We start from the raw sequence: 14,968 nt of genomic DNA, 5'->3' as shown, positions 1-14,968 counted from the left end.
AAATCCGAGACTCGGGAGACACTCACGCCAGCAAGCAGCAGCAGGAGCAGGTTCCAAGGGCAGCCTGCAGTGACGCCTGGCAGAAGGCGGATTACCGTGGCTCCCCGTGGAACAGAGCTATCCCTCAGGGAACAGGCAGGGCTAAGCCCAGCGGCTCCACCACAGCCCTGGGGGGAACCAGGCAAGGGTCTGGGGATGACCCCTCCGCCAGCTCACTGCCAGTACAGCCAGAACAGGGCGGGCCGCCATCGCTCCCGGGTGCTCACTGTGCCTTGGGGACCCAGAGTCTCCGGTCACAGTCTGCTTTTCTCATTATCCCAGTATTCTTATTTTTACCAAATGATGAAACCAAAGTCAGAAGGTCAAAGAACAAGTCCAGGATCCCCTCATCAGGAAGTGGTGAACCAGGGTCTCTCTGACTCTCTAACTCCACATCTTCTCCCCGTGACTCTGCTTGTGGTGAGTTCACCAACCTGGGGACAAGACCGGGCGTCGGAAGGGGGAGGAACGGCTCCAAGGCACAGAGGAGCCAAGGGACCTGGACACCTGCAATGCCAGGTGTGGGCTCCAGGCATCGTCCCTCTGGTCACACCATGGTACCCTGCAGAGGGCTCCTTAGTGCTGCATTGGCAAAGAAGGGGCCCAGGTCACCTGGGGACTGAGGGATGTGGTTTGATGTCAGGTGCCCCCCCAGCAGACGTGGCCTGGAGTTAGGCCCTCTGCCTCTGGAGTCTTGCCCCTCATCTGTGAAACACCACGGGACCCTGAGTCTGCCACCTGCACAGAGCACAGTGGGGATCCGCTGGGGCAGCACCAGAATGGCCCACAGGGAAGTGCGTGGAGGCAGGGAGCAGGACCAAAGCAGGGTGACCAGCTGGGTCCTGGGGACCAGAGGAGTAGGCCAAGAGACAAAAGCACAGGAGGAGAGGGCAGAGATGGAAGGACAGGCAGGGGTGACGATCAGTCCCTGCCCAGGCCAGAGGCCTTGTGATGGAGGCCCTCATCCTACCACTTCACAGAAACTGAGGCCCAAAGAAGGGAAGGGACTGGGCCACAGTCCCAGCAGGCTGGAAGTCACACCCGCACCAGGACCCGGGTCCTCGCTGTCTTTGGGTTTTTCTGGCCACTCGGTAGGGCTCCTGCCCATCCTCAGCTCACCACCCTGCTCCCTGCTTCGCCCTCCTGGGGACCAGGTGCTGTCCCTGGAGAGCTGCACCTACTGGCCAGAGGCAGCTACTGACCGTTCTCTCTGATACTTTGGTAGTGACTAGCAGGACTCTGGCTCCAACCTGAGAAGCCCCAGTGGCTCCCTGAATCAGAGAAAGCAGCGTTCCCGTAGAAGAAGGTTTGAAGGCAGTAGTTACCTGCAGCCCCGGGGATCCAGGGACTCCCGCTGGGCCCACGTCACCTTTCTTCCCCTGAGTGCAAAAGAAGAAGCCAAAATTAACCGACAGGCAGGCAGGCATTCCCAGAGCCCGTGTGATGATGTCTCTCGGTGGAAACCTCAGTCTTCACGGCTCAAACCGCCAGGCTGACCCTCGGGAGTGCCCGACAGAGGAGCAGCATGGGGTGGGGAAGGGGCCAAGGCTCAGGTCAGAGGGCTGGGCTCTGGATCCCACTTTGTATATTACACAGGGCCCCAGATTCAAAAGGCACAAAAAGTTACACCTGAGCAAAACCTCCTTAGCTCTCGGCCACCACCCAGCTTCTTCCCTAACCTGCCAGGTGCTGCCCGGTTCTTCCAGAGGTGTTTTGTGCAGAGGTCACCATCTCACCCAGACACACACATTCCCCCCCCCCCCTCTCTCTCTCTCACACACACACACACACACACACACACACACACACACTTTTCTTTTTTCTCCCCCTTTTCCTTCACAAACTTCACCTTACCATCCAATCTGCTAACCAATCTTGCTTTTTCACCCTGGTTGGCCCTGCCTGTGTCCTGCGTCACTGTGTCTCCACAGCCACCACAGACAGAGTGTCCCCCCAAGGATGAGGCGGGGTGTGTAGACAGCCCCACCATGGACAGAGGTCCCTGAGGCCCTTCTGTGGCTAGAATCTTTACTACACTATGTGCCCTACAGCAGGGCAGGGGCACCTTGGGGGACGAGCACCCTCACTGGACTGAGTCCACCTCCCTACAGGGATGAGGTGTACTGCACATTCAATTTACACCCATGAGGTAACGGCATACAGAGTAGAACAAGGTCCCGTGAATAATGGGGCGGTGTCTGCTTTCCTCCTGTAACTTTTCCTGATTTAACAAAAGCAGCGCTAGCAAAGATTTTTAAAAAAGGTAAAACAAGACTTTGAGTAAGTCCCACATTCTGTGAGTGACAGTTTTGTGGCCAGCTCTTCCTGGTTCTTCCCGCCACTCCTTGCAGGAGGACCCTGTGGAGCAGGCGTTCACAGGCCCCAGGAAAGCTGAGACCTGCTTGTTACGTACCTAGTGACAGAGGCAGGGTTCCACCCAGCTCTGTGCTGTCTTTATTTTTAAATTTTAAATTTATTTATTTATTCTAATTTGTTATCCATGACAGAAGAATGCATTCAAATTCATACAGAGAGCACAAATTTTCATATCTCTGGTTGTTCACAAAGTAGAGTTAACACCATTCATTTGTGTCTTCAAACATGTACTTATCTTTCCTGTCCCCTTCCCGGTTCCCTCCCTCCCCTTTGCCCTATCTAAAATTCCTCCACTCCTCCAATGCTCCCTCCTCCCCATTGTGGATCAGCATCCACATATCAGAGAAAACATGTGGCCTTTGGTTTTGGGGGACTGGCTTACTTTACTTAGCACAATATTCTCCAGTTCCATCCATTTACCTGCAAATACCATGATTTTATTCTCTTTTACTGCTGAGTAATATTCCATTGTGTGTATATACCACATTTTCTTTATCCATTCATCTACTTAAGGGTATGTAGGTTGGTTCCACAGTTTAGCTATTGTGAATTGTGCTGCTATAAACATTGATGTGGCTGTGTCCCTATAGGATGCTGTTTTTAAGTCCTTTGGGTATAGTCCAAGGAGAGGGATAGCTGGGCCAAAAGGTAGTTCCATTCCCGGTTTTCCAAGGAATCTCCATACTGCTCTCCATACTGGCTGCACTAATTTGCAGTCCCACCAGCAGTGTAGGAGTGTGCCTTTTCCCCACGTCCTCGCCAACACTTGTGGTTATTTGTATTTTGATAGCTGCCCTTCTGACTGGGGTGAGGTGGGTCACAGAGCGGTTTTGACGTGCGTGTCTTGAAGAGAAGACTTCTGCTGGCGACACTCTTTCTGCATGTGTCAGACTCTAGAAACTCAGACCTCAGCTCCCTTCTCATGGGCCTGCTCTCTGCTGCCTGCGATGCCCGTCTCCCCGCTCCCGAGCCCACCTTGCACACAGGAGGGCCTTTTCCTTCCCTCTCTTTCCCCTGCTCCCTCCTCCCTCCCGCCTTCTGCCTTCCTCCGCGGTGCCCAGCGCAGGAAGCAGGAAGCAGCCTAACGTCCCTGGCCTGTGCCGCGCTCCCGAATCTGGCCTCCACCTGGGAACACCACCAAGGGCGCCGTCTGGGAGACCACCCTGGAACAGGCTGGCGGGCGCGAGCTCTTGGTCATGCTGCCCTAGGAGGGGCGAACAGGCCCTAAGGCTGCGCAGAAGGGTTAGGCTGGGCTCAGAGGGAAATGCTCAGCCCCCAGGCCCCACACAGACTCAGCCAGCCGTGGGTGAGACGGAAGACGCGGTCCTGCCCCTCCCTCCTGCTGGTTCTCCCGCAGGCTCAACATGCTCTGGGCCAGGCACCGTGTTACTGCAACACAGCCGATAAGCCCCTCCGAGGAGGGTCCCAGAGCCCTGAGGTGGGCCTGTGGGCTTGGGGAGGCTTCCTGGAGGAGGGTGCTGAGGCGGTGGGAGGAGGAGGAGCTGCCCACGGGACAAGCTGGCCACAGGAAGAGATGGGGCAAGAGGTGGCCTAGGAAAGCAGGACATGGGTTCAGACAGCATGACTGGCAGCCGGCAGCACGACTGGGGGAAGCGTGTGGCCAGCAGCGTCACAGGGGCCTTGCATGCCCTGGACCAATCAGGGCCTCCCTCGGGCCCAGCGTTGTGAATACCACACAGCCTTGCACACCTCGGGTTGCACACCAGAGGCTGGGGTGGGGCTGAGCAAGCCATGTCTCCATGCCCAGCCTAAGCCATCCCCTCCTATCCCTGAACCAGTGGGGCAGCCCCATAAACAGGCAGGGTCCTCCACCTGCGGCCCACACCCTTCCCCACTGCCCAAGGCAGTGCAATGCTTCTTTCCCCACTTGGCACAGACCTGCAGTGGCCCAGCCTGCCCCCTCTGACCCCATCCCCTGCCCGTCTTCTCACTTCCTAGCTCTCTTCCCACCCCCAGGCACACTGGCCTGTGTCCTCTACTTTGAAAGGGCCAAATAATCCCAACCTCGAGGTCTTCCTGTTGGCTTTTCCTTCTTCCCGGACTGCTGGTTCCCCAGGGATCCACAGAAAACAATTCCTCAATTCCAAAGGTCTCTGCTCAAATGCCCACTTATCTGAGCGCCTTCTTTAGCCTGTGTCACCAAATCAGCACGCTCTCTGCCCAGTCGCGTCCCCTCATCTCATCCTCCTTATTTTCCCTAGGTTGGGTCATCACCAATACACCAGGGTCCTCTCCATGCAGTGCCATCTGTCCTCACTGTGATGCATGCCCTCTGAAAGTGATGGTGGGTCAGCTCTGCTTTTGTTTGACCCTGTGTTCTGAGGCCCAGAACAGTAGTTATCACACAGTAGACACACCATACACATTTATGGGCTGGACAAAGGACCTGTGCTTTCGAGATCAATGTCACTGCTACACAGCTGATAAGCCCCACCTAGGAGGGGTCCCAGACAATGGCAGTGGGGACAGCGGTAGAGGTCCCAGGTAGGCAATGTCAGGGAGGAAGGGAAGGTGCAACTTGGTAGTTTGTGGACTTGCAGAGAGTATGAGTCCACCTGATTTACAGCCCCCAGAGTCCAAGCCCCTTGCTGCGGAGCCCATAGACCTGCAGGGTGCATTGAGGTCTAACTCAGAATGAGTTTTTTGTCATTTGTCAGGCAAAATGCAAAATGTTGTCCCAGATCCCTTCAGAAATGAGCCAGGCCTTGGAGGCATGTCAGATCCTGCTGTGATCTGCAACCCCCAGGGTGGGGAGCAGGAGAGCACCAAGCGCTGCAGCCCCCCTCCCTGGGGAATGGAAACCAGACACCTTTAATTTTCTATCTAGACAGACACCCCCTATAATTGCCCGAGGTTATTCCACTGAGAGTCACTGATTATTTACAAGATGAATAAACCATTTTCCCTCAAGGTCAGTGGCACCTGGTAAACAATCATCAGAATTCAGAACCCCAGCCAGCAGAGTGCCTCTTGGATGGCAAAGGCTGAGATGAGGGACAGAGGGACAGCAACACTGAGCATGGACAGGAAAGGGCCAGACAGCAGCAGGGATGCAAAGGTTGGGTTGCAATTCAGCAGAATCACTCTCGAGATGCCTGCGTGACGGTGCCCGGGGTGAGCTCCCCTCTGCCAGGTGGTGCCATGGCTCCTGGGGTGCTTCGAGGTGTCCACAGCCTGCCTCCTCGGCTGGCTGAGACTTTATGTCACAATGCTGCTCATGCCCAGGGGATGCTACCTATGAGGTAATGAGGTTCCAGACAGGCACAGTGTCAGGAGGTGGTCCTGTGCCTGGGAAGTAAACACATCAGTCAGGAGGAGACCTGTAGGCAGGTAAGAGGATGTGGTGGGGAGGAGAGAAACAAAGAAATCCACCCACACAGGCAAACACTGCCAGCATGAGGATTTCAGTAGGGAGGAAAAAACCAAGAAGGTGGCAAGAGGCCAGAGAAAGAAGAAAAATGTCAGAACTTTGCAGTCAGAGTAGTATCACAGGCAGTCTCTCTCCCAACAGAGGCAAAACCTGCCATGGATCAGCTGTGAGGGCACCATCCATAGATGCACCAAGGTAACCATGCCTGGCCAGCTACAGCCCCTGCGCTCCCTTCCAGCCCAGCTCTGAAAGTCAGAGGCTCCTCCTCATCAGAGACACCATCTGAGCTGTCTGTGCCCTTACTCCTCTGCCTTCCAGGAGTCTCCAGGGTTCTTTCTCCCACCCCCTGGGAGTAGCCATAGGGGCTACAGAGCTCAGCCTCAAACGTCCCCTTGGGAATTCTGGTCTCTGAGATTTTGCCCACACTGCTGCCTCTGTCTGTAACACTCCATCTAGATTTGTCAAAATCGCATCCTAAGTCAACGCCACCTCCTCCAATGAAGCCCCAACAGTAAGTAGCAGCCCCCAAATGGGAAAACAATCATACTTGAGATATGGGTTCCCGGGTGCCCCCTAAGTGCCAACAAGTTAGAATCACCAGCTGTCGAGTACAAAGTTCCCAGTGATTCTATAGACTTGAGTACTCAACACACTCGGAAGGATTCTCTATATTCTTCACCCATGATGGTGGTGATGGTGGTGGTGATAATGGTGATGGTAGTGGTGATGGTGATAGTAATGGTATGGTGATGGTGGTGGTGGTGGTGGTAATAATGGTGATGGTAGTGATGATGGTGATGGTGGTAGTGGTGGTGGTGGTGGTGATGGTAATGGTGATGGTGGTGGTGATAGTGGTGGTGATGACTGTGGTGTTAGTGGTGATGGTGGTGATGGTGTTGATGGTGGTGGTGGTGATGATTGTGGTGTTAGTGATGATGGTGGTGTTGGTGATGATGGTGATGGTGATGGTAGTAGTGTGATGGTGGTGATGATTACAGTGTTAGTGGTGATGGTAATGGTGATGGTGGTGATGATTGTGGTGTTAGTGATGATGGTGGTGTTGGTGGTGATGGTAATGGTGATGGTGGTGGTGGTGGTGGTGGTGATGATTGTGGTGTTAGTGATGGTGGTGTTGGTGGTGATGGTAATGGTGATGGTGGTGGTGGTGGTGGTGGTGATGATTGTGGTGTTAGTGATGGTGGTGTTGGTGGTGATGGTGATGGTGGTGGTGGTGGTGGTGGTGATGATTGTGGTGTTAGTGATGATGGTGGTGTTGGTGGTGATGGTGATGGTGATGGTGGTGTTATCGGTGGTGGTTGCAACATTGGCAGTGTGGAAGTGGTGTTCTTGTAGTAGTTTTGGCAGTGGAATTGCAGTAGCAGCTATGTCATTTCTGCATTTTTGATTCATAACTGATGGTAGGGATTTGAGAAGTGCCGACAAGGACAAGTTCTGCTGCAATAAAGAGCTGTTTTACTAACAATAGGTCTGTACCTTGTCATTTTTCTTCTCTTTTAAATTTCTACCCAGGACAATATCTGGATAAGTGTTTGCAGTTTATCACCAGGGCAGATTTTCCAAGACATTTTGAATGCCAGGATGCTGAGCAGGACTGGTATTTCCAAGGCTGCCCGTCTGCCCGTGGAGAGGAGGGAAACCTATAAATTCAGAACAGCAACCCCTTCCCAGGCAGGATGAGTTAACACAGCCATTCGAGGGGCCATTAACAGATAAAAGGATGGCTTGTGTGCATCATTCTAATGTGCTCCGTATGGTCTCGAGCTCGGTTCCTCTTCTCCCTGCCTCCAAATGTCAAACGTGATTATTTTCTACTGGTTGAAGATAAAACCAGGTGCTCAGGAAAAACCTAGGGTGTCCTGACAGAAACCCTGGCTCCAGGCCCTGGACTGAATCAAACAGGAGCCTGTGATCCAAACAATGCTGTTACCATCTGGCAGAGCAGGAAAAGGCAGGAGAAAGGTTTTAAAAATGGAAAAGTAAAACAAATGCAAACCAGGCCGCCCCTGCCAAGACTGCCGTCTCCTCCCCCAAACCTGTGGGAGGTCAGGGCTGCGGGCAGCAGGAGCCCTCCACTCGAAGGGAAGTCACCGAGACCAAGTGACGTGTCCAGGGCGGCCCACAGGGTGGCACAGTGGGTTATTAAGGGTCCCGGCTGTCTCCAAGGCAATCTCCACAAGGATGCCTCGGTAGGTGCCTGCGCTGAAGCAGTCGTCATTCCCTTTCTACCTCACACCAGCTCAACGCCTGCCAAGATGGAGTCCCCTTCCCAGGTGTGTTCTCACCCGGGCGACACAGCCCAGGACGGCGCGAGGAGGAGGGAGCCGTCGCGGTTTAGTAAGACAAGACGAGTCTGGAGGGACCAGAGATGCAGAGAAGATGATCAGAGGAACAGAAGACACTCCCAAGCTAATGTGAAGCAGGAGGCTGCCCTGACCTGGAGAGGCCATGTGATCTTTCTGGACATCGAGTCTCTGTCCTTGAGAGTCTCAGGAACCCCTTCTGTCGTGACGAGTCTGTAGTATGGACATTCCAAACTTGCCATGAAGTTGAAGTGCCTGACAATCTAGGATTTTCTTAAACAAGACTTTTTTTCTTTCTTTTTTTTTTTTTTGATCCAGAGAAGAGAAAATATGATATGAAAAGGATATCTCAGCTATGTCACCCAGGACTCTGTGCCACAGAGCCAGGCTCACGCTGTCTTCACTGAAAGGGACATTTCCCGTCCGAGATCAGAACCCAGGTGACCAGATTCCAGTTTAGGGTCCTGTCCTTTCCCTCGTGCCACTCAACTACATCGGTACCCAGAGATCTCAAGCCACACTTCATGCATTCATCTTGCTGAGATGCTTATTAATGTGTCATGAGATGTTTATGCAAATTGTATGTTTCCATATTTCACATACATTGTATGTATATATAAAACTTTGTGTTTTACACATTAGGCCCTCTTTTCCTTCATGAGGATATCTAAATAAAAAAGAGAACATCCTTTCTTTTATGGTCTCACATTCTAATGGAGAAGAAGGAAACAAATTCTCAAATATGGAAAATATCAGTCAATCCCTCTGCAGAAAATGAGAAGGGGCTGAAGTGAGAGACAACTGTGGCATCTGGAGTGGACGACAAGGGGGACTACATCTTTGGAAAGTGACTCTCTCGGAGGCTTGGAGTGTCCGAGTGCCGGAGCGGCCTGCAGCCAAGCTGGCTCCTCTGCTGGAACATTCCAATTCAGATGCATCTGCAGTATCTCTCACTTCAGCTAAGTGACTGTGCTTGCTGTCTAGCTCAGACAAGCCGGGCGGGTTCTCACCTCGGAAAGGGAAAGGCAACCCCTGAGGCAGGGAGCCCCTTGCCCACCCCCCTCCAGCTGGGTGGGCACTTCCTGCTCTTCTGCTGGATGGTGCAGAGGGCACCTAGCTTCCAATTCTCCCCCTTTGTGGTGTCATTGTGGAAAAATACTAGCTTTGTCCAAAATGAATGGATTTACCTTGCCAAGGATTATAGCGTCCGCCTGTTACTAATCTCTAAAAGAGAGGCCTGAATTCCTTTCCCCACCCGGTGCTTTAGCCTCTGCTTCTCAATTCACACGTGTCTGTACCTTGTCATTGTCTGGTGTCTTGCCTTTCAGCAGCCTGAGTGTGCGCAGCAGCGCTCGGGAGCGCTTCCGAGTAATGTTTCAATTGAAATTGATGAGGAGGAAATGACAGGTCATGACAAGGGAAGCAGAGATATAATTTCTGAATCAGTCATTCTGTCTTGGGTTTTCCTGACTCAGCCAGAAGATGACAGAACAGGAAGCGGCTTCCAAGCCCACAACATCACAATTAGCTCCTCCTCTCCTTCCTCCATCACTGCAGGTGCTGAGCTAGCAATGTCTGCAGGACAGAGCACGGTCCAGGTCAGAGAATCACCCGGAGCTGCTGGAGGGCCAGGAGCCTCAAAGACCCCACTCCCTTGGTCATCATGTGCAATTCACAAAGGAAGCAGGAGAGGCAGGAGCCCCTCTGCCCCCCTCTATCCCCAGTGTCAATGCCATTTCTGGCCCGCCTGAAAGCAGCTTGGGCCAGTCCTCTGCCAGGGGCTGGCATTTCAGGATATGGCTTCTGCCTTTTTCTCAGTCTTCTCCCACTCCTGCTGGGTGATCTGGACCAGGGTGAGTGCTCCGAAGGCCTCTGCTTTTCCTGTCCCCATCCCTGGCCTCAGCTGCCACCTTTCCCATTCCATCCCCATGGGAACCCAGGACTGGTCTCCCCGCTCCTGGTAATCTATATTTTCAGCACAGAAGCCAAATGGATGTGTTTGGAATGTCAGCCAGCCCGTCACTGCCGTTCTCAAAAGTCCGCAGTGAGCAAACTGCAGCCAGGAACGTATGAGACAGCAGCACGTTGAACAGCAGATAAATATTTGATGAAACTTCAAGCCAGAGTTTTCACAGATTTAGGAGGGATAATGGTATCATTGTTTTGTTTCTCTTAAAATCCTTTATCTTTTAGAGATAATGTACTGAAATATTTAGAAACAAAATAATGTGCCTTTTGGAATTGCTTCCAACTAATGCAGTGGTGGGTAGAAGTGAGTGCTGGTGTAAATAAAACATCACCCCTAAGGCTTCAGAGGGTTGAAGTGGGTCCTGGGCATATGGAGGTTCGGTGAACTCCTCTTCCTACTTCTTCCTGTGATTTTTTTTTTTTCATAACAAAGTATGTTGAGTGTAAGCAATTGACCCGCAATTCCTTCACAGTCTTTACAATGGTCCACAAGGCTTTTTTTCCTCATTTCTTTGACTTCATCTTCCCCTGCCCCAGGCCCTGAGCTCAAGCTGCTCCCTCTACCTGGTGTCCCAACCTGGCTGTCATGCTGGCCTGCAGCCTCATCTCCTGAGAGCTGGCATCACCCACTTGCATGCGGGTTGTGATGTCTCTCCTCCACTGCCTGCAGGGCACCACCATCATCAGGGCACGGCCCATCCTCGCTGAACTACCCAGCTACTTAAGACACGTCTGGTCCCCAGTCAGTGCTGGAGAAGTCTACTGGGGTGCTATTTGCAGGTTGGATGAACTTGGAAGGAAGGGCATAGGAGAAGGGAAAGGACAGGGATGGAAAAGGATGAACTAGTAAAGGTGAGAATGGAGAAGAGCCACACCGAAAGGAAAGGAAGAGGGGTCAGCTGAGTGCCCCACTCAGGGCTGGCCTGGCACGAAGGAGAAGCTTTGGCCACAGCCCTCTTGCAGCGCTGTGCCCCACACTGCAGATGAAGTACAGCAGAGCTGCGGGGTGAGCAAGTGTGCAGAGCCCCCTCAGCCCCACTTCCTGTGTCCGCTTCCACATCCCACTGACTCCTCCACAAGCCCACTGGCTCCTGGAGGCCGCCCCCACCCCTGCACCACCTGGAACCCAGCCCTGCTTCCCCTGCAGGCAGACCTCCCTGGAGCCCAGGCCCCTCACCCCTCTGAACACCAGAACACCTGTCAGGCCCCCAGGCATGGAGGGCAAGCTTCTGAGCCCATGTGAGGCTTGGCAGGGGAGCCTTGGGGATTTCAGGAACTCCCAGAGCATGGGGCAGAGAGCACCTGCCATCACGAGAGCTCACTGAGCTGGCTGCTGTCTCACACATACAAGGAAAGGAAGCAGGAGGAGGCAGGCAGGCTTCAGACACACAGTCCTAGGTGGGAGTCCCAGAGAAGCCACCAAAGACCTGCCCTGCACCTGCGGAGGCTCCGGTGAGGACCAGCACATAACCAGAACTCAACAAATACCACACCCCAGCCGGCTTGCTTTCCTGACTCTCCTCATCCCTCAAATCTCCAGGCCTGGGGCATCTGCCCCATCTCCATGGCCCCTGAGCTGTTAGGCTGGGACCAGGCCAGACACCCACTGCATCTGTGGTTGGTGGCTCTTAGGAGTAAAGCACTCCCAGGTGAGACCCAGCCATTCCTTGGAAGCACACCCAGAAGGTTCCAAGAAATCATGCCCAAGGGAGTGTGAGCCTGACAGCAGGATGCTCCTTCTCCTCTTTCATACAAGAAGATTAGGTAAAGACATAAAGATGTTCATAGCCCTCTCCAGGTAAACACCTGCCACCTAGTACTATATCAGGAACAGTAATACTGCAACAGGTCAGTACAAATGAGGGCAGGTTCCATAAACACTGATCACGTGGTGTGTAAAGACTGCTGGTTTCCCTTAAGACGAGGATGTAGAGGGAACAAAGGCCTTGACACTGCCACAGTCTGCTGCCCACCAAGGGTCACGCCATCCCGGGCCTCGTGGCAACATGGCCATGGGGTTGCCTTTCCCCTCTAACAAGGAGGCCTCAGGCTTGGAGAGACCTGGTGGTTTGCAGGGGTTGCAAGCTGCAGGAAAGTGAGGCAGAGCTTCACACCCAGGAGGTTCAGGGCCCTCCACCCTCCAGAGGAGCAAGCAACTCACCTCACAGCCTCATTGACTGATAGGAGGTGGCATACCCAAGGTCAGTCGCTTGAGATAACTGACTCTTCTCTTTCACCTAAAGTACCTTTGAGACACTTTTCTACACGCTCACCTAGATTCCAAAATAAGTTCTCGCTAGAATCTGAAGATCCAAGAGACTTATAGGAGGCAGAATCCTTTGGAAATCAAACAATTAAGTTCACTGGACAGGCTGGAGTCTGTGTTGGGTGAGAAGGGCAGGTTTATCCAATTTCAGGATGGAGGATGTAGAGCTGTGGCCCAGCTCCCTCCTTGTTGGGAGGGAAATGACAATCCACAGCAAACGTGTAACACTATCCACCTGCCTGAGCTGCAGTATCTGCAGGCTAAAAGGGGCCGTAAATGGGACTGGGGTTGCTTCTGCCATATGTCAAAATGTGCACCCACCCATGGATCAGTGGTCACCTGGCCCCTGCAGGAAAACCTCCAAGGCAGTGAGTTCACTATTTTTGGAGCTGCAGGTTCAATCTGCAGGTGGGTGGGATCCACAGACACTTTTCCATGTGAATCAGCAAAAATGGTATGAGCTTAAGGTTAGAGTTTAACAACTGCGCTGCCTCCCTATTCCGTATCAGGCACCTACTGGGAACGGCAGACCGAGCTCAGTCTGGGTCCCAGTCTAGTTGGCTGTGGGGTGTCCAGGGGGGCATCTAACCCACCGGTGCTTCTGCAGCCCTCCTTAAGCCTACGACATTGTGTCAGAAGCCAAGCTTACTGGTGAACTAAAACTTGTTAGGTGTGCACAATTTAGATAAGAAGACAAGTGCTAAATTAAATTCAATTTGATTAAATCAAATGCCGAGCCACATGATGTATGATAGTAATGTGAATCTGCTTAAAGTAGCTGCACTGAGTTGGCAGATTCTACCTTTTTGCGCCTATTTTCTTTGTGTCTTTTTTCAAAACTTAGCTCAGATATCACCTCCTTCAAACATCCCTGGCCATCCCCAGACTGGGTCAGTTGTCCATCTCTGTGCCCTCTCTACTTTGGGCCTCCCTCTTCCAGGGAACCCTAATCACACAGCACTGCAGTTTCTATATGCTGGACACTCAGCAGAGGGCAAGACCCATCTCCATGTCCCCAAGGACCAACCCAATTCAGAGCATGTGGTAGATCTCCCAAAGGCCAGTGAGCAGAGCCCAAACCTTCCTTTGGCTTCCAACACTCATCCCAAGCTTCTGGAGTGAATTCATCTCCTCCGTTGGAACTTATGAAATGGGGGGATGGGGTGCAAGGTGGGGCATCAGAAAGGGAAAACAGGTACTTACTCGGAGACCTTGCAAACCAGGGGGTCCACCCCTGCCTTCTGGACCCATCAGACCCTTCAGGATGGAAAAAAAGGGGGAGAGGGAGAATAGTGAATGCAGGGTTCAACAGCAGGGGTCATTCTCTCTCTCTCTCTCTCTCTCTCTCTCTCTCTCTCTCTCTCTCACTGAATACAGAAATATTATCACATCTTGATGGAGTGGGGAGGAGACGACATCCCCTTCATTCCAATCTACTTTTGCTCTTATTTGATCTAATTAAGTACACTTAATAAGGAAGATGTAGCACCATGGTATACATTTTATGGATGAGCACAGTAAGGTTCAAATGGCTTGCATCACCAATTTCCATAAAGCACACACAGAAGAATCTTCTGGAATCCAAGTGTCTAATTCCAGTGTCCATGCCCCATGGCTTGCTGTTTTAGAAAGAACTAGCTTGGATTTGCTGATTCTCAGGCAACAGTGACATGCAAAGTATAACAGCCCAGGCATATGCATAAAATTATCTAGGAAAGGTCAATTTCAGCTGGACAGGGAACCTTGACTGTGGGCGAGGGTAGCACACTGACCCAATTCAGATCCTGACCCCTCACCCTGTTATGCATCTGCTGCATGACCTCAGATAAGACACTCCACATGGTTGAACCTCAGTAATCTCTTCTCTGATATGGAGATAATACAGCCAGCTATTGAGCAGTTGTAAAGATCACAAGAGGAATGGATTCTAAGGCTGTGCACAGCCTCTGGCAGCACCCTGGATGACAGCATCTGGAGCCAGGTGTGGAGACTCAGTGGACAACTCAGACCTGAGCTCCAGTACCGGGTTCACCACCTCTGGGTGGACTTTGGCTGGAAACATTCTTTCTGCATTTCAATTTCCTCACCTTAAGCAAATATGGTTATAATACTAACAGTTATTATGGTCAAGTGTTGCATAACTAATTACATGATCAAGCTGTATTTAGGTCCAAGGTCTTTGCATTTAATAGCACTGTGTAAATGGATAAATAAATGGCCAAGCTGCAGGAATTTAATATATGGATCTCCTTCCTCACAAGAGTTTTGCTGAGCTTGGGGCATACAGTGTGAGGCAACCCTGCAGGAATGAGTTTGCTTTAAGCATCAAGAAACGCCTGACATTGATCTGCCCAGCTGGCCCTTCAATCACTCAGCCTGAGACTGGTCCAGCCATCAGGCCCGTTTCCTCTGGAGAAAGAATGGAAGTTGCCAGGATTTGGATGCAGAATGCGGCACCCTGCTCCCATTTAGAGAATAGGATATATTTTCTTCTTTCTGGTATTGCTGAACACAAATTCAAAATTTTCCATTCTCAACAGAGTCACTGAAGCCAGCTTCTCGGTTCAATTCAATCCAGTGAATATGTAGAAGGCAAGTGCTCTGCAG

General features: G+C 52.1%; 1 protein-coding gene across 4 annotated transcripts in view; it reads right to left on the bottom strand.

Annotated features, from left to right (window-relative positions):
• The window catches only part of Col22a1 (collagen type XXII alpha 1 chain), a 231,258-nt gene that overhangs the window by 113,154 nt on the left and 103,136 nt on the right, over nt 1-14,968 (bottom strand). For all 4 annotated transcript variants that reach the window (XM_078016656.1, XM_078016657.1, XM_078016658.1 and 1 more), the window contains 2 exons: nt 13,565-13,618; nt 1,365-1,418 (listed from right to left, as the gene is read on the bottom strand). In XM_078016656.1, the coding sequence (XP_077872782.1) occupies nt 1,365-1,418; nt 13,565-13,618 (108 nt within the window). The remainder of the gene's footprint in view (nt 1-1,364; nt 1,419-13,564; nt 13,619-14,968) is intronic.

Source organism: Ictidomys tridecemlineatus, chromosome 7, assembly GCF_052094955.1.
Source record: "Ictidomys tridecemlineatus isolate mIctTri1 chromosome 7, mIctTri1.hap1, whole genome shotgun sequence".
Taxonomy (NCBI): Eukaryota; Metazoa; Chordata; class Mammalia; order Rodentia; family Sciuridae; genus Ictidomys; species Ictidomys tridecemlineatus.
This window is presented reverse-complemented; position numbering and strand designations above follow the sequence as displayed.